This window comes from Sardina pilchardus, chromosome 24, assembly GCF_963854185.1.
Source record: "Sardina pilchardus chromosome 24, fSarPil1.1, whole genome shotgun sequence".
Lineage (NCBI taxonomy): Eukaryota > Metazoa > Chordata > Actinopteri > Clupeiformes > Clupeidae > Sardina > Sardina pilchardus.
In genome coordinates, this window is record NC_085017.1 from 26,051,668 (window position 1) to 26,071,123 (window position 19,456).

Below are 19,456 nucleotides of genomic sequence, written 5' to 3' on the forward strand. Positions count from 1 at the left end.
ACACACACACACACACACACACACACACACACACACACACACACACACACACACACACACACACACACACACACACCATTACCCCCACCACACACAAGCAAAAACTCACAGACAGAGAAGCACACATACACAAAAGCAAGCACACACATGCACACACTCATTTACATACATAAAAATTGCAGTATAGAGGATGGAGTAGGAGATGGAAACAAATGTATGATTTATTTTTGCGGACAGAATGTGCAGGACTGAGTGGCGGTCATATTTTGTACCACTTTGCGATACATCTAGTTAAGTTAATACAATGTAATTTAAACAACAGATCAGTAAGAGATGTTAATTGATGCAATTGATATTGACTCTGCGACTGATAAGTAAACTGTATGATTATCTGTGATTATAAGCAAGCTTCAGTTTCACAAATAAATGTGAACTTTCTCTCACAGGCCGTGTCCACCCATCCTGCTGCACTTTTGCCTTTAAACGTCCTTGCCCCCATCCGTGCACAGTCCTCTCCATCAGGATATTCATTATCTATCCCCTTCCAGTCATCGGGCTCGTTTCGCTGCCAGAATCTGTGGAGAAACAGCCAATCAGAAATCAGGATTTAGTGCCCAGAGCTGCTCCTACTCATTACCATCATCACTTTACAGTAATGATGAGACCATTCAACAGCCTACTGAATATTATACTGAACACTGAAGTCCCAGAGAAGACCTCCACAGATCAGTAATTCATTTATGCAAGAAAATTGTTCTTGTTGTTGTATTTGTCCTTGAATGCATGAATTTCCCCTTGGGGATCAATAAAGTATCTATCTATCTTGTCATAACAGATACATTACAGTGAAATGTATAGTGAGAACGAGAAGTTGAGTGAAACTTCATACTTTTGGTTTGTATTAAGAGGAGATTTGTCCACCCACTGCCACACTCCCTCTGTCCATCTATCATTCAGACCGATCCAGAACTTGTCGCCACCATGGTCCATTTTTTGTTTAATTTTCCGCATCAAGAATTTCTTTCAAACAAACAAAAAAACATTTAATTAGAGCTGTTTTAGGAAGACTGTTCTTTTGCACAGTACCTATGATAGAGTAGCCTATAAGACACCTCTGCATATGTTCAAATGAAACGTAATTCGTGTGAATCGTGAAAGTAGGCTACAATTGCTTCGGCCGCTCGGGTTTAGACGTGTAATTAACATGGGACAGGCTGGTGAAGCAATGGTAGGCTATTACGAGAAACCATGATTATTCTGACTCCATAAAATGAAGACCTTGATCTCGAATAATTAACACATAGTTGATCAATTATAGCAGAGTAGTGGCATGACATACGAGAATAGACAAATAGTGGGTGAATGAACAATTTATTAACCAGTAAACCATAAAAGGTAAATGTGACATATCACTTAAACAGGGCCGATTCTGCCTAATATGCCCACTACGGAAGTTGCATAGGGCCCCGCAAGTTAAGCAAGCCCCCCTCACCCGTCTCCCCTTGGGTCAGGTTAGTGACAGACATGTATAGGCCTACAGTTATAGCAACAGTGCCTCATATTAGAAAGATGAACATGAAACCGAAGTAGCATTCAGGGCATGAAAAACTGAAGAAACCTCACGAGAGTGAATAGCTGAAACAGCAGTCGGATAAACAGTCGCGTGCTCGTTACATGGTTTGTCTACACGCATCTCTCCAGAGCGTGTTGCTGGCTTATAGTTTAGGCTTACCTACAGGGAAGTGAATCCCATAATCAGTACTATGTGGCTTGCTTGCCAGCTTTTCATGGTACTTCACAAAGTTGCATGTCCTGTTTTTTGAAGCAGTTTTTCAGCAGAAACATGCAACGAAACTAATCAGTGATTTCACTCTTCCCATATAGGCCTACATTTTAAAAGAAGTCAATGTTTACAATAGTCAAGCTTTAGTTGGTTTAGATAGCCTAAAACTGAATGTATGCAACATGGAAAGTAGCCCAATGTAGGCTCTTAACTTTGATTTGCTGTGCTGCATGGCCAATAGATGCATATCATATAGGCCTATAGCCTACAAAGTACAAAGCTATGCCTTTGGCAAGTAGCCTACTACAGATGCATAGGTGAAGAACAGTCAGCCTCAGTAGGCTTAGGCTACTAGCACAACCAGACCCTTACGAAAAATAACTGCATTACTTCAACTTTCAAACTGAGTTTTGCTGTTGTACAACTGAGATGCTGTATTTCTCGCATGCGTTAAAAATGATATCAACAACATCAACAACTGTTGATATCAACAATTTTACCTCATGATGCATTTCTTTTCTCCATTCTTGTTTAGGCTATCATTCTTATTCAATTGCTTTTGTACTTTCCTTTGTGTGGAACTAGACAACAAATATGTCTGATTTAAAAAAAGAAGATAGAATAGATAGAAGATAGATGTTTTAGCAAACCTGCTCCTCTTCATCATTTACGATTGTCAGATTGCTCTTCATATGGACACATTCCTCCTGACTCTGAGTCCAGTTTAGATACTTTTTAGAGAAGAAGTAGCAATGTCCACCATGTGGTTCCCAGTCATCGCTACATTTACCAGACTGACATCCAGCTAAGGAATAAATCAAGAGAGAGAGAAAAAAAAGTGTCAATCCTGACTATAAACTTAAAAGGACTTCTATAATTTGATTGTAATGTCTGTATTCTCTGTTTAGTCTTTCTGTGTCTGTCTCTCTGTCTCGAAAGCCCAGCTGTCAGATTTGTGTGTTTCTCTTCTTCTGATGTTGTATGTGCGTTGTGATTTTAGCTGACTTTGGCTGTCCTTGTCCTCACTGATCTACATATAATAATGGGGCGTCAACAATGGGATAGTCTATCCAGTGGTAGTTATAGATCAGTGGGAATGAGCCTGGAGGACCGAACATCGAGGAGAGAGGTTGAGAGGCACCCACAGTTTATTGAGTGTGTGTGCACATGTGGTTGGTGTGGACCCTGGAGCACACTGTGAGTTAGTCTGTCTCCCTCAGGTAAGCCCCCGGCTACAGTAGCTTGATTTGTTTTCTCCGTCTTTTCAAGGAGTCTAGACTCCACCTCATGCATATAGCTAAAGAATATTTATCACTTTATTACTTTGCTTAACCCTTGTGAGTCTTTCCTTTTCCCTTCAACTCCCTTTCTCCCTCTCCTCTTTCACTGCCAATAAACTGTTCCCTAATGGAATCCATATCAGCTGTATAGTGCATTAAACTCATGTGGATCATACTGTAGTGTGTTACATCAGGAGTTCACCTTGGTATTCCTTAACTTCATTCCAACCTGTACAGTTTGACTTCACGTCTGCTGTTTGACACTCTGTCTTGAAATATCCTGTTCTTTGAGCTGTATCAGAAAAAAGAACATCGTAAGAGATTATTATTAGCCCTCTCAATATTTGGTGATGACCTACATGTATGTTTGGGTAGCCAGTTCATTCAAACGCAATACATTTCAAATGATGACTTGACTCACAATGTGTTATAATAATGCTTTCTAATCCTGTTGTATTTTGGGTTTGCTTACAGTTTGTCAAATTTAGTAGTAAGTAAATTACACTTACTCCAGCTTTTTAATCATTCTCATTACAATAATGGAATCATAACTTTAGGGTGAGCAAAGAGCAGTGTCAGCATGGGTTTTCCTTTACATTTTTGGGTTACACTTTACTTGAAGGTATCCACATAAGAGTGACATGACACTGTCATGAACATGTAATAAAGATTATAAACAGGTCATAAACGTGTAATGACATAATGCTTCTGTCATTAAGTGTCATTCGTTTTTTGTCATGACAGGTAAGGGTTAGAGTTATGGTTCATGTGTCATGACAGTGTCATGTGTTCGAGACAGTGTCATTTTTGTACAATGTGTGCATGTGTCTGTGTATCTCGGTACTCTTTGCGAGACACACACACACACACACACACACACACACACACACACACACACACACACACACACACACACACACACACACACAATTTATACAGACACAAATACAAATGTACTCACCAACAACATGACCAGTGATGACCACAGTTAGGAGAAGGAGGCCAAGAATCAGCACTGGCAATATCAACTTGAACTTTGACCTGGCACCATGGTTACGGCTAAACGTTCCTGCTTTGTAGAATACAAGGAATGCCTGTGACTTTTATTGTAGCTTTTCAAACGAAAACACCAAAAAACATTTTGATTTGAAAGTGAAGATCTAGTTATGCATCAATGGGAAAATAGATGCATGCGTTTGTATACCCTACTGTCCTGTGTTGTCCCCCTCATAGTAAGTTGAAGCCTTTCAGAATGTACCTGCATTCTGGAACACCACTGACCTTCACATTCTGGGATCTTTTCCACAGCATACATGAGCTCTATAGCCAGTTTTCATAGAAACTGGATGTTCTCTTTTTGGTCACTTTATATGGCACACAGCTTTCGTAGGTCTATGCGAATGTGGAGAATGTGAAGAGCTCAACACAACCTACTTTTCTAGCCCAGTGAAACCTGGCAACAAAACAGGCCTACATGCCACTAGACTCTGACTGCATAAAACAATGAGTGAACGAGGGAAATGTAACATCCAAACGAGGAAATGAATATGACAATTGGCCCAATAATCAGCTAAACAAATCTGCTTTATGGCTAAGCCATAAAAAATGCCCTAGACGCTTGTGGTATATCCTACCGACCTGTTAGGGGTCGCTATCATATGTTAATGAGTTGGATAAGGACAAGTGTACAATGTAGAGTGAGAAGAAGAAAGTAAAAGATAAGATCATACATACTGCTCCGCTATACATCGCTACACAGCAAATTTACGTCTTTCTGGGTGGTTTTTAATAGTTTCGACAATCCAGTGTGATAGACATTGCTTTGACAAAGCCCAAAGCTTTGTGCAAAGCATACAAATTTAATTTGAGGAAGAGGAAAACTGTTGAGGACAGAAGAAAGCTAGCTTGATAGAGACACTCCCCTTTTGCAAGAGGCTGTGGTCCATCATGACCACGACCTCATGCCACAAAAACAGTTTCTTCCCCAATTGGACTGCTCAACAAACATAGTCCCCTTTTTCTGTGTAGTGTTTTTGTACTTGCATACTCTTTGTCATATTTGTATAGGTCTATATTATATTATGGTATATATTGTATTTGTATTTAAATAGCCTACTTCTGCACCATTTCGCCAAGTTTTTTCTTTTTTTTTTTTCCTTGTGTGGAAAATTAAATTAAATTGGCAATAGGCTATAATGATTCTGATTCTGAATCATTTGTTACCATTTAATCACCATTTGTACCAAGTGAATATCGTGGCATGCTGTCAAATGGAATTTGACTTTATTCCATATAAGCTAATGAAGCATAGGTTATAATATGTAAATAGGATTTTCAACTTTATTTGAAACTTTTTTACTAATTCTTAACCAATGTAGCGTGCATATACTGTAAGTCACTGGAATTCCCCTTAATCTAGCTTCCCAGACAAACAATCATGTGGCAATAGTCATCATGTGTCAATAGATGTCATGTGACAATCCCTTTACTAATGACATACATATTCTTTATGGTACAGAATCATAAATAGTCAAGTTAGTTCGGTGTTGTTCCGTCAGTTCCCTGGTGAAGAGAAGCTCACCTGCTGTCTGCTGCTCCTCATCCTGGTCATCAGTCCAGTGCTGGTGCATCCTGGTCAGATGAGAAGGGCCAGAGCTCTGCTGCATGTTCACTCAAGTTTGTTCACAATTCTGACTGAAACAGGGACGAGAGGCCGGTGACCATTTGAGGCAACTTACTCAGGAAACAGGAAGCATACTGTACATGTAGAACATGCGACCATCAAACCTTGGCATCAAACCTTGGCTATACCAGTTTTAGGGGACAGGCCTACTCTGCTTTGTTTGTATCTGGTTCAGAGCCAGGGGTGTGTACGAAGATCTTTTTTACAGTATATACTCACAGAAAGGAGAGCTGGCAGACCATAAGGAGATATTTACTGAGTGAGGGGTTAGACATTACTTGCAATTGCTGATGTATACCTTTCAAATACTTGAAATCAGTATTTGACTTGACATTGTGAAGGTATAGTCAGGGAGCCATGGGGTCAGACCTGGCTTTGTCGGTTAAAGTTTTTTTTTTTTGCAGAATCTAGTAGACTAGGGGTACCTCTTTAAGATTTAAGAGGGTGCCCGGTGATATCCCTTGGGCAATTTCGTATATTAAGCCTTTCTTGTCCAATGTGTTGACTAAGGCGGATATACTACAGGTGAATAGGGTAAAAAAATTAACAAGCAGAAATCACTATGAAACTTCACCAGTTGATTACTTAGATCAATATGAAAAATAAATGTATTACAAGTTTTCTGAAATGTAATGTTTGAATATGCAAATTAGGTATGATGTAATTAAATATGCGCTGATTTGCATAAACGTAAAAAGATCAAATCTGAACATTGGATAAAGCCAGTTTCAATTTTTTTCTTTTCATTTTGTTGACATAAGAGATGAAAAGTATTTTAGAGAGGGAATTATGGATATCTCATTTAGTTATTCAGTAAATCAGAAAATACTATACCAGCCTTTAAAAAATCCATTTTCGCCATGTTTTTTGGAATAAAATGTCATGTAAATCAGGCTAAGAATAATATATCAACAAACCCCTCTGCAAAAACCTTCTAAACATGGTTAGGTATAAGACTGAAAAGTTTGGTGTATGTAGATGCTTGTGAAGTGGAGATTTTGTTCTCCGAGTGAGAGAGGAAACTCATCCATATCCGCCTTATATTCAACACATTGGACAAGAAAGGCTTAATATACAACAGGTACATCTACTCTACTAGATTCAGCAAAAAAAAAAACTTTAACCAACAAAAGTGAAGTGTTCCTTTAAGGTTCTCGTGAGCTTTTGGCAGACCAGACCAGTCACTAAGCCATGGGGTCAGGTTGCAACCAACCCAGGTCAGACCTGGTTTTGTTGGTTAAAGTTTTTTTTCTGATCACCTCATTACTGTAATATGCTAGTTCAACACATTTGCATGTAATGACACAAGCAATGAAATAAGGCCAATTTGTTTTATGGACTATTTAGCAAGGGACCTGGTGCATTTTCACCAACATGACATTAGCAATTGAACGTTCAAGAAACAGCAGACATTTGTTTAGAATCAGTTGCATGGATGTACTAAAGCACTGTTGTCTGTACAAGATACGGAGAAAGTGCTTTAATGATGCGCATAGGTGATATGATGATATGGAGTTTGAACAAACAGTTTTGAGGATTTTGATTGAAGATTTTGATCTGAATAATGTAGCCTACCAAAGCGACTGAGAAAAACTTTGATTCAAGAGTTGTGAATTTATGTGTCAACAGCTTTATTGAAGAATGTGAAAAATGTGTGAAACCAATGAAAAAGAGTTTACACATTTGCCAAAGATCTGAAGGTGATGATGTAGATCATCTGGATCCCCATTTCATTAGCCTTGCGTGTGACTTGTCAATTGGGTAAAAACTTGAAATTCACACTCTTGACATGACAGTGAGATAATTAATTAACATGGCAATAATATTACATATCTGGCAACAGATCAGTAATAGATATGTTTATATGCCTTTGATATTGACTATAGAGACTACGAAGTAAGATGTATGATTCTCTGTGATTATAAGCAAACTTTAGCTTCACAAATGAATTTGAACTCTATCTCACAGGCCGTATCCACCCAGCCTGCTGCACTATCGCCATTAAAATTCTTCTCTCCCATCCGTACACAGTCCTCTCCATCAGGATATTCATGATTATTCCCCTTCCAGTCATCAGGGCCATTGTTGTTCAGCCAGAATCTGTAGAGAAACAGCAAACCAGAAATTAGGAATGAGCATCTAATTGAGCGCCTACAGTATTTAAACCATCATCGCTTTATAGCTCAGATCATTCAATGGACTGGACACTGAAGTCCCAGATCTGTAATTAATTTGAGCAAGAACATTATTCTTATTCTGATGTTATTGTATTTGTCATAGTATATTACAGTAAAATGCATAATTAAAAGTGAAGAGAAACGTCATACTTGTGGTTTAGAGGAGTGTTGTCCACCCATTGCCACACTCCCTCTGTCTGTCTATCATTCAGACCAATCCAGAACTTGTCCTCAGGATACTGCATTTTTCCTTTGATTATCTTCATCAACAATTTCTTTAAAACAGGAGACAGTATTTAGAATTGTGTTTAGGAAGATGGCTCTCTTGCACAGGATCTATGATGGAGTATATGATTATGTCTGCACCTGTTGTAATCAATTAATTGACATCAAATGGATGAATTGAGTATTGTACTGTGTTCTCTGATGTTAAAATAGTATTAAACTTTGATTGATAAAAAAACCCCAAGATCAATTGCAATTACAAGCCCAATTACAACCTTATATTTAGGCTGGGTATTGAAATGGTCCTTTTGACTAAATGGCGCCCTCTTTGGCAACCACAATTGAACTTCAATGGCTTTGCGATATCTGACATCATATGAGGCTTTGTTCTAATTCACCCATTTTTTAGTGGCTATTTCTCAAGTTCAAGATTTTCCTATGAAGGAGGAAACAACCATGCCTCATGTTCATGATAGCTATTTGGCTATGCACAACCTAATTAATCAAAACCCAGACAAAAATGGTTTCCGTTCTATGTCTCCTTTAAGCATAATATTAATATGAAACACACCTAGTCTTGTAGATGAACAAGTAACACACATCAGCTGAACTGTAGCGGTGGCCAGAGCTTCATACATTCATCTCTGAATGAGATTTTTTCTCCCAAGTATTGTTTATCCCAAGTATCATCAGAAGTATTCAGATGCTTTTGTACTTTGTCTTGTGTGGAAAAAAAATATAATTTTGGCAAACCTGCTCTTCTTCATCATTTATGATTGCCAGATGGCTCTTCATACAGACACATTCGTCTTGACTCTGACACCAGCTTAGAGTCTTATTAGAGAAGAAGTAGCACTGTCCATCGTGTCTTTCCCAGCCATGGTCCCATTTAGAAGACTGACATCCAGCTTAAGAATCAATCAAGAGAGAAAACATATTTCTAACCCGAGAAGGACAGATAGAATTTCATCGCAATGTCTGCACACTCTGTTATACAGAGACAAAGCTGTCTCAAAAGTACTTTTCTTCTGATGTTGACTCTTTTTTATGTTTTGTGTCCTGTGTTGTATGTTTTTTTTGACTGTTTTATGCGTTTTGAGAATGTGACGATCCAGCTTTCCCATGCTGGGTTCGTCCTTGACCCTCCGGATTAATTTGGTTGTCTGTTGGCTACTGTTGTTGTTTGTGTGTACCAGCAGGGGGAGCTCTGAGTTGCAGCTGTGGCTAATTGGAGGCTTAATGACGTACAACATAAAACCAGGACCTCCCAGTCCGCGAGGCACTCTCTGGCTTGCTCGGCTTGACAACCGGCTGCGTTTCCCCATTTGCTTTTCATTTACCTTTTCGCATTACACCTCATATGCTGACATAGTTTTGCTTTGTTTTCCATTTACTGACTTTTGTAGGCTAGTTCGTTAATAAACCTATTTTGTTAATATAGTTCGGTGTGGTCTTCCCCTCTTTTATGTTTTGGTGGCCTTGAGCCAGGCAACCATCACAAGAAGAATCTGAAAATAGGGAAGGTAACCTTATCACAAAGCTAAATAGAACCCTCCTAACAGACTGGTGGAATGTCCTGTGCCCATCTCCACAAATGGTCCCGCATGTTTGCTTTTCTGTGCTCTAACTATAATAATCTTTTTGCCTGATGAAGATCTGTTCATCGAAACGTTGCCTTTTAAACTTAACAAATAAAGATTTTTTTTGGCGCCATTACAGGGTGCAGACCATCACCTTTACTCTTTGACACGTTTTTGTTGTCTGGCACCTGTTTTTTTTTGGATGTGCGCACCCATCTCTCCAAATACCTCTAACCATAATACTCATCTTTCAAAGCTAAATGTAGTCTGTCCACACAGTTCATCTATACTGAGCTATCTTCTTTTCCCTAAATATGGCAAGCATTTGTTAATCTAACTGTGTCCCTGATGCTCCTGATGACCCCAGTGACTTACCGTATAAACTCAGACCGATGACAGTTCCCAGGATAAGAATGCAGAGCACCACCACAGCCAATAGCAGAAGGCCACGCCTCCCTATGCTCTTTGACCCTTTGGAGGAAGAGTCAGCAGGCGCAACTGCTGTATAAAGGGGACAGAACCGTTGTGAAAGGACAAGCAAATCACAAGATATACAAAACACAAGAAAATGTATTATCATATAAAGTGGTATGACACACATCATATCTCAGATGAATTTGTTCATTCATACTGTGCAGGAAATTAGGTCTTTTAAACACATCAGCAGCATATGTCAAAAGAGATGCTTAAAAACAGCATGGAAGTTTTGCTCAAACTTCTCTTATCAGCGATATAGCCAGTAAATAAATAATACCAAGAAAAGAGTTTTATTGGGCAGACTTGAAGGAAAGCATCAACAAAGACCCATCCCCAAACAAACACGTCTCTTACACTTTGGAGGGTCTCGTTGATTTGTGTTATCAGCCTTATGGACCACAGCAGCATACAAAATGTCATCTTCAGGTGTCTCTCCTGGAAAGAAAATTACTTTCAGATGAAAAGATGCACTGTATTTAAAAAAATAGAAAATATGACCACCGCTCAGTCCTCCACATTCTCTCTGCAAAAATAAATTACACTTGTCAATTTGTTTCCATCTCCTACTCCATCCCCTATACTGCAACTTTTATGTGAGTGTGCAAAAAATAATGAATATGTGTACATACAGTATGTGTGACTGTACACTACGCATACACACATATAAAGATACATGCACACACATGCAGGCACACATACATACACACACACTCACACACACATACACAGACAAGCACAGACACACAGACACACAGATACACACACACACACACACACACACACACACACACACAGACACAGGGACGCACACACACACACACACACACACACACACATACAGTACACATACACATACATCCCATTACCTCCACCACACACACTCACAAGTGAAAACCCACAGACAGAGAAGCACACATACACAAAAGAAAGCGCACACATGCACTCATTTATAAACATAAAAGTTGCAGTAGGGGATGGCAACAAATTGACAAGCGTGATTTATTTTGCACAAGTCGAGTGCAACCCAAAGCATGCAGGAATGAGCGTGCGGTACATAGTTTTAGTTTTTGTCTCTGGCTGCTGCATTTTGTATGAGTTGAAGGCGATTTATCATTTTGTCATCTTGGGGAGGCCAGTGTAGAGCCCATTGTACCTACTAACGATGAAGGCATGCATGAGTTTTGTCCCTCTTGACATAAACCCTCTGAGCATGGCAATGTATTTAAGATGATAAAACGCTGATCTGGGAAGTGTTTACATGCGGCTGTTAAAATTATGATCACTTGGAGGGATGATGTGGAGAATGACAGGAAGTGAGTGGGAGAGAGAGTCGGGAATCGGAGAGAAGCACGGGGTGGGATTCGAACGTGGGTCACCGGCATCCGGTGCAGGTGCCCCAGCCAGGTGGGTCACAGCTAGGACTCACCAGGACATCTACATTTCTGTCAACATACAGTATTTTGCTCTCAGTCCCTTTGTTCCAAGAATAGTTGCCTTTCCTTCTTTTTACCAAAAACAATTACAGTACTTCAGTTTTGTCTTTGATTGTCTTTAACATTCAGCTATTACAGTTTTTTTCAATCGCTAACAAGCGTTTGTCCATTCATTTGACACATTTTCAAAACTCTAAACATAGACTCTCACCTACAAAACACAATTGGCCAAATGGTTCATTTTCCTCTCAAAAGCACATTCCATGTTGTTACACCACATTTTGTTACATATACACTAACTCGTCATTTCTCTGCACACACTAACTTTACCAAAACACTGGAAACCTGACTCAAAATGAAGTTATTTTGTCAAAGAATGAAGCTTGTTTTCACTTCACAAGATACATGCAGTCAATCAGAGTACACTAGGTTTCAAAATACTGGCTACTGTTGACATTACAAAAACTGCATAGACTTTTACGTTTCAGTTTTACAGGTATTTGCATGCAAAACATGCAATCCAGCATTTTTACACTAAATTTCTTGGTTGGGAACTGTATGTCCAGAATGTTCACATTCAAATGCATTCCAGTAAAAAGCAAATATTTTTTTTTACTGTTCACTAGGCCTACATGAGGTTCAGTATAAATACTGTTTACAGTAGACCAAAACAGAAAGTTTCACAGCATTGAAAAGTTTTACAGCATTGCAGTGAACAAAATATCCATGAAACACAAGAGCATTCTGAACAAAAAACAACAGCAAAAAGCCCAGATAAAAAGGGGGTGAACAAAAAAAAAAGCACAATATTACTGTGTCTAATCTCTGCACCTGCTCCTCTCAGTGCTCCTGCACCTCTCACTGCATCTCTCACTGGGCCTGGTCTTCTCCCTGGGCCCCTTACTCTTACTCTTCCTCGTCCAGACATTACAGTATTTGTCTTTTTCTGTTTCTGCTTCCAAAAACATCACCTCCTCTTTTTACTGTCTAAGTGCAATGTAATACAGAGAAATAACCCCTGCCACTGAGTCTAAGATAGACTGGAATCAGCTGTGGTTGGCCCAATTTACCCAACATAAATCATCTGTGTGTCAATTATTCGATTGTTTGTTTATTATCAGCTGAGACATATTGCTTTTGAATTGATAACATTGCAGAAGCAGATGTTTTTATACTGTATCTAAGGTTTGGAATATTGTTTTAACTATTGTGGGATGTTGTGTGTTAACATTCGAAAATTATACAAAAACGATCCATTATTTTGTTGGGAGGTATAGTTTGTCTGTTAAGAAAATGTAAGCATTGTGAAAATGTATTCACTGACTGCATACTGTGTGAAAACAACATGAAATGTGTGAATGGAATGGCCACAAAAGACCGATGCTGTGCTAACTGTGTTTAGAGTTTTGAAAATGTGTCAACTGAATGGACAAACGCTTGTTAGCGATTGAAAAAAACTGTAACTTCTTCGATACAGCTACTAAGAGCCTCAAGGGGGGCATAGTCATTGAGAGGCTTATAGCAACACAAAATAACATCAGAAAGAGTAGTGGATTGTCCCCTAAGGACACATTAAGGGGAAGTTTCATGTTCGACCAGCCTGATTATTTATAGGCCAACCAACGTACTCACGTCACATCCTGTACAATGTTTTAATAACTTACATTTCACTCAGTTAGACTGTGTCACTCTTCTCCACAATTGTACAAAAACAAACATTTGTAAAAATGGAAAAATGAAACTCATATCTATTTGAGCAGTTTTCCAGTGACCTCTCCCTATTATCTGATGCTAGTACCCTTGAATGTTTCATCAATTAGTCTGTTCTACAGATGAGAGCTCACCTTTTATCTGTGGTTCAGTTCGGCCTGTATCTGCATTTGACTCCTTTTTGTACTTCACTTCAGAGTAGACGACCAACTCAGACATGTTTCATGCTGGATATAACACACGCACTGTGAGCTTGTCAGCAGTCCAACTTCTGTATTTTATTTTGAGTGTGGGAAACTTGTTTGTTTTTTTAGAGAACTGGATAACCTCATCACTCTTTCCCCTGTCTCATTTGAAAATTGCCTGTTTTTTTTTACCCATTATGGCTGTGACATATGTTAATTAGATATACCCAGGGATCACAAAAAACTTGGAATGATTACTATTGCAATTTGTTTTATGTCAAACGCTAGATTGACTGGCCTAAATGTGAAAAAAAAAAAAATGTTGGGCTTGAAATTGCATACAATCAGACTGCCTTTAATGACCTTTGGGCGATCAAATAAGATGCTAAGGCCATTGTTGTAATGCTTACAATAATAGTTCATTTTCATACCACTAGCTGGAGCTCTTGCAATTTGAGTTTTGTACTCCACCAGCTACTGTGTGTCGGAGATCTATGTTCCTTGCTAGTAGAATGTGGTCTTCCTGGGCTTCGTTTCTACTACATTTCATATAAAAGCTACCACTTGGTACACCATCCTTGTGGTCCTTGTTATTACCAAGTTACATTAATTTTGACTTGACTTGACTTGATTTGATTTCCTAATTTTTGAGGTGAAATGATATCTAATATCGGAGTGATTATTTGCACCCGGGTGTAAATAGTGGAATGGAGGCATTTTCTTATCGGTACATTTTTAATATGTGATGCAGGAGGGTTTAAGGATCAATAGAAAGTATGAACCATTAGTATTGCAATTAGTTTCATTTTTGGCCCTCATATCTCCTCACGCCATAGGCTATATACGCTAAAACCGTGCGAGAATGCTCCTGCGTGCGGCGAAGGCCCCTGAGCACACTATTTACGGGGACACGAGAACACCACCACATTTGAAAAAGGTGATGATGTAAAAAGGTGGTGACCTGAAGGTGATGATGTAAAAAACTGTAATTCACACTCTTGACATTACAGTGAGATAACATGGCAATAAAATTACATATCTGGCTAAAAATCAGTACTAGAGATGTTTATATGCCTTTGATATTGACTACAAGACTATAAGAAGTAAGTTGTGATTCTCTGTGATTATAAGCCAGCTTTGGCTTCACAAATAAATTTGAACTCTTTCTCACAGGCAGTATCCACCCAGCCTGCTGCACTAAGGTATAAGCCATTAAAAATCTCTCCCATCCGTACACAATCCTCTCCATCAGGATATACATTATTATTCCCCACCCAGTTATCAGGCTCTTCATTAATCCAGAATCTGTAGAGTAACAGGAAATCGGAAATCAGGAATACGCACCTAAAGAGTGCCTAAGATCAGTAATTCATTAGTGCAAAATACATATTGTTATTCCTACTATTGCATAGTAGATATATACAGTAAAATGCCTAATGAGAAGTTGAGAGAAAGTGCATACGTTTTGTTTGTATTAAGAGGAGTGTTGTCCACCCATTGCCACACTCCTTCTCTCTGTCTATCATTCAGACCGATCCAGAACTTGTCCTCAGCGTTTTGCATTTTTCTTTTGATTATCCCCATCAACAATTTCTTTGAACAGGAGACATAGAGAAGAATACTCTTTTGCAGTACATGTGATATAACAATGTCTGCACCTGTTATTATTAATTCATGTGAAACAATTCATCTTAACTAATAAAACATCAACTGAGCTGAAGTGGTAGAGTAGAGAAAAAAGATAGTTTGTTTTAGAATAGAATAGTTTTAGGACGTTTTAGCAAACCTGCTCTTCTTCATCGTTTATGATTGCCAGGTGGCTCTTGTTACGGACACATTCTTCTTGACTCCGAGTCCAGTTTAGAGTCTTATTAGAGAAGAAGTAGCTCTGTCCACCATGTGATTCCCAGCCATGGTCACATTTATCAGGCTGACATCCAGCTGAAGATCAAAACAGAAAAAAATGCTTCTGAGTCTAACTATACTGTAATACAAGAAGGACGGCAAGAATTGTATTCAGATGTTTGTGTCACAGAAAATGTCACGTATTCACATTTGTCATGTCTTAATGCACTTTTTGATTTTTGGATATTTGTGTGCTGTGTCATGATTTTGTGTTGCTGTGAAGCAACCTCTGAAGTTCGCTTACAAATAGGATCCAAAGCTGCCATCTTTGCCCATATAAGGAGTTCTGGGTGTTAATTGAAGCTAACTGCCTATGTCAAGTTGCATTGTAAGGTAGCTCTAGGGTAGCAAAGATCAAAGTGTGCCATCTTCACCTACCGAAGAGCACAGTATCCACTTGAAGGCCGAGGACAAAACTTTGTAGCGCAAAACGTCTGCAAACATGTAACCAACAGCTAACATCTATGGGAACGTAATGAAAACTTTCCTTCGCCAACCAAAACCTAACCAAAAGTAACTTACAGGGAACGTTACTGGAACCAAAGGCTTTTGCAACTAGAATGTTCTGGGGAAAAAGTAGGGCTAGTAGGGATGTCCTTTGTGTATCTCATGAAACTGCATTGTTTGTCAGAACAAGAACGGGAAAAGGAGAGATTGATTTAGCAGTAGCAGGAGTAAATGCAAGTGAGGCCGTGGTCTTGGTCCCAAGCCAAGGCCACGGTCTATAGACCATAGTTCATTTTTATCCTCTCTGCTTGTAACAGAATAAAACCTGATTCCTGAATTTCTTGCCGTTTGCCAGTAATATCAAGCGATATTACAAATGAATAACGCTTTCAGTGGTAGGTGAAAAATTATTCTGTTGTGAGACAGAGTAAGTGAGTATAAGTAGGCTGATACTTGTTTGTGCATTGTTTGTGCTATTTTTGTTTGGTTTTTGGTATGGAAAAAACATTTTGTTTCCTAGTGTTGCTATTGAGAAATAAGCCATTGGAGTTATTTAAACCAACATCCACCTCTCACATCCCAACACGTGGATTGACCGCCAGGTCACTCCATTAGTGTTCTCAGGGAGCCTATACCCACCTCATGCTTAGAGCTAAAGAATATTAAATAAATCTATTTTTCACTTTGCTTAACCCTTGTGAGTCTTTTTTCTTCAACTCCCATTTCCCGTCTCCCCTTTAATGATCAATTAACTGATCAATTAATTGACCAATTAACTGTTTCCTTCTAATGGAATCCATGTCTGCTGCATAGTGCATTTGGATTTGTGTGGGTCAAAGAAGTATGTTTCATCAGGAGTTTACCTTGGTATTCCTTAACTTCATGGGCTGTAACAGAAAAAAAGAACATTGTAAGAGATTATTATTAGGCCTGTCAGTATTTGGTGTTGACCCATGTTGTGGTAGCCAGTCTAATCAAACAGTACATTTCAAATGATCACTTGATTCACAATGTACAGTATGAGACGAAGTAATTATTTCTGTTAAAGTAATCATATTATAGGCTACTATATTTTGGGTTAGGTAACAACTTACAAAATTGAAAGTAAGTTTTCAATGGTGCACACACACTTTCCTACAGAAATAAAGGCAAGATGTTCTCACCAACAACATGAGCAGTGATGCCCACAGTTAGGAGAAGGAAGCCAGGAATCAGCACTGGCAACACCAACTTGACCTTTGACCTGGCACTATGGTTACAGCAAAGCTTTCCTGCTTTCAAAAGAAAACACCAAAAAACATTTGAATTTAAATGTGATGACATAGCTTCTATATATCAGTGGGGAAATAGATGCATGCATTCTGTATTTAATGTCCTTTGTTGCACCCACACAGCAAGTTGCTTTCAGAACGAGTCTGCATTCTGGAAATGGTAGCTTAGCTTAGTTTACTCCACTCTTTCGTCAAGCTACAGTAGGGAACCTCAGTCGACGCCTTATTATCATTCCCTTCAGCCACTGTTACCAGTTGGTCCCTGTCTTGAAGTACGGGGGTAGGCTCCTCCCCCCTGCCTTCTTCTGGCAGGAATAGAGATCTGCTTATGCCAAAGACTGTAATGTTCAGTGTCTAAGCTACACTCAGTGTTAATTTGTCGGTTAATCTACTTATTCTTTCTGGTAGATAATAGCACTGAACATTACATTCTGGGATCTTTTTCACGTCCCCATATGTGAGCTGTAGAGTTACGTACTCCATTCCCTAGGAGAATCGAGGCTTCATAAAAATCAGAGGTTCTCTTTTGGTCACTTTGTGAGACACAGCTCACATGTGGATGTGGAGAATGTGAAGAGCTCAACATAAACTACTTCTTTAGCCCAATCAACTTAACACATCTGCTTTATGTCTATAAGCTATGAAAAAAATGATCAAGACATCACCATATCGTGTAGAGAGCAAGTTTACACCTTTCTGGGTGGTTTTAATAGCTTTGAGTCTAGTGTGTGTATGTGTGTGTGTGCTCCATGGCCTACAGGAGAGGAAGGGTGGAGAGAGAAGATGGGGGTGGGTGAGATAATTGCATAATTTCTCAGAAATAATGACCAATCTGTACATCTGCTATTTTGCAATTGGTATTTTGTAATTCCATGGTGTTCAACGACCTAAACACACAGTAAACGTTGGTTCAAGAGTGGCTTGAAGGTGCAGTCAGGGATTTTGTAGGAAATTGCATTTGTTTGTGTTTACATGTTTAAATTTATTAACAGACGCTTTTGTGCAAAAAAAATCTCCCTTATCTCCCTCATCTTGAAAATAACTCCTGCGCCCCTGAATCTGATAACCACTCTTGGCAAACAAGTTAATTAAAATGATTTATTGATCAAATATTATCAATACATTTGTATATTCCTCTTTTTAGTCAACTTTAGCATGGGTTCAAATACTTGTATGTCATCTGGTGTAGGCCTAATTAATACGATTAGCTATGAGCTACGTATAGACGCATCTGATAGACATTTGTAGCACGCAATAAACGGCTCTGGGCCATGCTTCAAATACAAGAAAAGGCATGTCTGGATCCCAGACCTCATACCAATCGAGACGAGGTCTGACGTTAGCCAGGCTATACTACCACAGCAGTATATTTTGAGTGGTGTTGTTCCTTCAGTTCCCTGGTGAAGAGAAGCTCACCTGCTGTCTGCTGCTCCTCATCCTGGTCATCAGTCCAGTGCTGGTGCATCCTGGTCAGACGAGAAGGGCCAGAGCTCTGCTGCATGTTCACTCAAGTTTGTTAGCAGTTCTGACTGAAACAGAGCTGAGAATCTGATGTCCACCTGCGACAACTTCCTCCTTCTGCTGCTCTTCATGTGAAATATCTCACTTCTGACATTATGCCGAAAGATGGACTAAAGAACAGAACATTCATCAAGGAGAAACAAGAAACATATACAGTGGGGGGAATACGTATTTGAACCCATGGTAAAGTTGACTAAAAAGAGGAATATAAAATCCTATTAGCTGGTTTGATTTGCATTGAGCTCAATGAACATCAAACAGGCTAATATGCTAACTGGAAAAAACACTATGGCAATCTCCAGGTATGGTGAAGGGTATGTGATGATGTGGGGCTATTTTAATTCCAAAGGCCAAGGGAACTTTTGGCATATCCTGGATCCATGAAATAGCTGGCCTTTAAAAATAAAAACATATAAAGAAATCTTCCTGCCTCCATGGGAATTTAACCTTAATTGGTTGTCAAATGGGCTACTTATTCCCCTTGTATTTTAAGGAAGAACATTTATTTATTTACGATGCATTCTTCATTCATAAAGCTGGTGGTGTGGTGTAGTGTAGAGGAGCAAGAGGTGGATGAGGAGGGGAAGAGAAGAGTAAGAAATAGAATTACTGATGACATGGCTGCTACAGTGGACCATGCAATCAACCATGGAATGACCCTGTGGGAAGCTCGGCCTAACTTGAGCCGAAATGTTTCCATAGGGCTGCTTTGGTCCGCAACTGGTTTACAGATCAATTGCTCTTCATTGTACTCAACCTCCCCTTATACTCTTCATTCT

At 39.1% G+C, this 19,456-nt stretch overlaps 3 protein-coding genes across 4 annotated transcripts; all 3 read right to left on the minus strand.

The window, feature by feature from the left end:
* Positions 1-237: 237 nt before the first annotated feature.
* LOC134072204 (C-type lectin domain family 6 member A-like) lies at positions 238-5,743 on the minus strand. Its single transcript, XM_062528758.1, has 6 exons — positions 5,645-5,743; positions 4,025-4,135; positions 3,266-3,355; positions 2,434-2,588; positions 890-1,020; positions 238-575 (listed from the first exon to the last, which is right to left on the minus strand). The coding sequence occupies exons 1-6, from the start codon at positions 5,727-5,729 to the stop codon at positions 398-400; spliced, it is 750 nt and encodes a 249-aa protein (XP_062384742.1). The 5' UTR covers positions 5,730-5,743; the 3' UTR covers positions 238-397.
* Positions 5,744-7,431: 1,688 nt separating this feature from the next.
* On the minus strand, positions 7,432-13,604 carry LOC134072165 (C-type lectin domain family 6 member A-like). 2 transcript variants are annotated; one of them, XM_062528693.1, is made up of 6 exons: positions 13,483-13,604; positions 10,560-10,640; positions 10,104-10,226; positions 8,902-9,056; positions 8,074-8,198; positions 7,432-7,846 (listed from the first exon to the last, which is right to left on the minus strand). In XM_062528693.1, exons 1-6 carry the CDS (start codon positions 13,565-13,567, stop codon positions 7,666-7,668), a joined length of 750 nt encoding a protein of 249 aa, XP_062384677.1. In that variant the 5' UTR covers positions 13,568-13,604; the 3' UTR covers positions 7,432-7,665. The 2 variants fall into 2 exon arrangements, with proteins under 2 accessions (XP_062384677.1, XP_062384676.1); XM_062528692.1 differs by having other exon boundaries at positions 10,104-10,229.
* Positions 13,605-15,310: 1,706 nt separating this feature from the next.
* LOC134072347 (C-type lectin domain family 2 member E-like) lies at positions 15,311-18,675 on the minus strand. Its single transcript, XM_062528980.1, has 4 exons — positions 18,573-18,675; positions 17,049-17,156; positions 16,749-16,772; positions 15,311-15,474 (listed from the first exon to the last, which is right to left on the minus strand). Exons 1-4 carry the CDS (start codon positions 18,655-18,657, stop codon positions 15,311-15,313), a joined length of 381 nt encoding a protein of 126 aa, XP_062384964.1. The 5' UTR covers positions 18,658-18,675.
* Between the last annotated feature and the right edge of the window lie 781 nt (positions 18,676-19,456).

Excerpts from the sequence above, each read along its gene's own strand:
- LOC134072204 (XM_062528758.1), bottom strand. The coding sequence starts at position 5,729 with ATGCAGCAGAGCTCTGGCCCTTCTCATCTGACCAGGATGCACCAGCAC. Across the intron at positions 2,589-3,265 it reads TGAAGTTAAGGAATACCAAG|CTGGATGTCAGTCTGGTAAA; the intron begins GTGAACTCCTGA and ends TTTATTCCTTAG. Across the intron at positions 576-889 it reads CCTCTTAATACAAACCAAAA|ATTCTGGCAGCGAAACGAGC; the intron begins GTATGAAGTTTC and ends GTTTCTCCACAG.
- LOC134072165 (XM_062528692.1), bottom strand. The coding sequence starts at position 13,567 with ATGTCTGAGTTGGTCGTCTACTCTGAAGTGAAGTACAAAAAGGAGTCA. Across the intron at positions 9,057-10,103 it reads CATCGGTCTGAGTTTATACG|CTGGATGTCAGTCTTCTAAA; the intron begins GTAAGTCACTGG and ends TTGATTCTTAAG. Across the intron at positions 7,847-8,073 it reads AACACTCCTCTAAACCACAA|ATTCTGGCTGAACAACAATG; the intron begins GTATGACGTTTC and ends GTTTCTCTACAG.
- LOC134072347 (XM_062528980.1), bottom strand. The coding sequence starts at position 18,657 with ATGCAGCAGAGCTCTGGCCCTTCTCGTCTGACCAGGATGCACCAGCAC. Across the intron at positions 17,157-18,572 it reads TGAGGAGCAGCAGACAGCAG|GAAAGCTTTGCTGTAACCAT; the intron begins GTGAGCTTCTCT and ends TTTTGAAAGCAG. Across the intron at positions 16,773-17,048 it reads CATCACTGCTCATGTTGTTG|CCCATGAAGTTAAGGAATAC; the intron begins GTGAGAACATCT and ends TTTCTGTTACAG.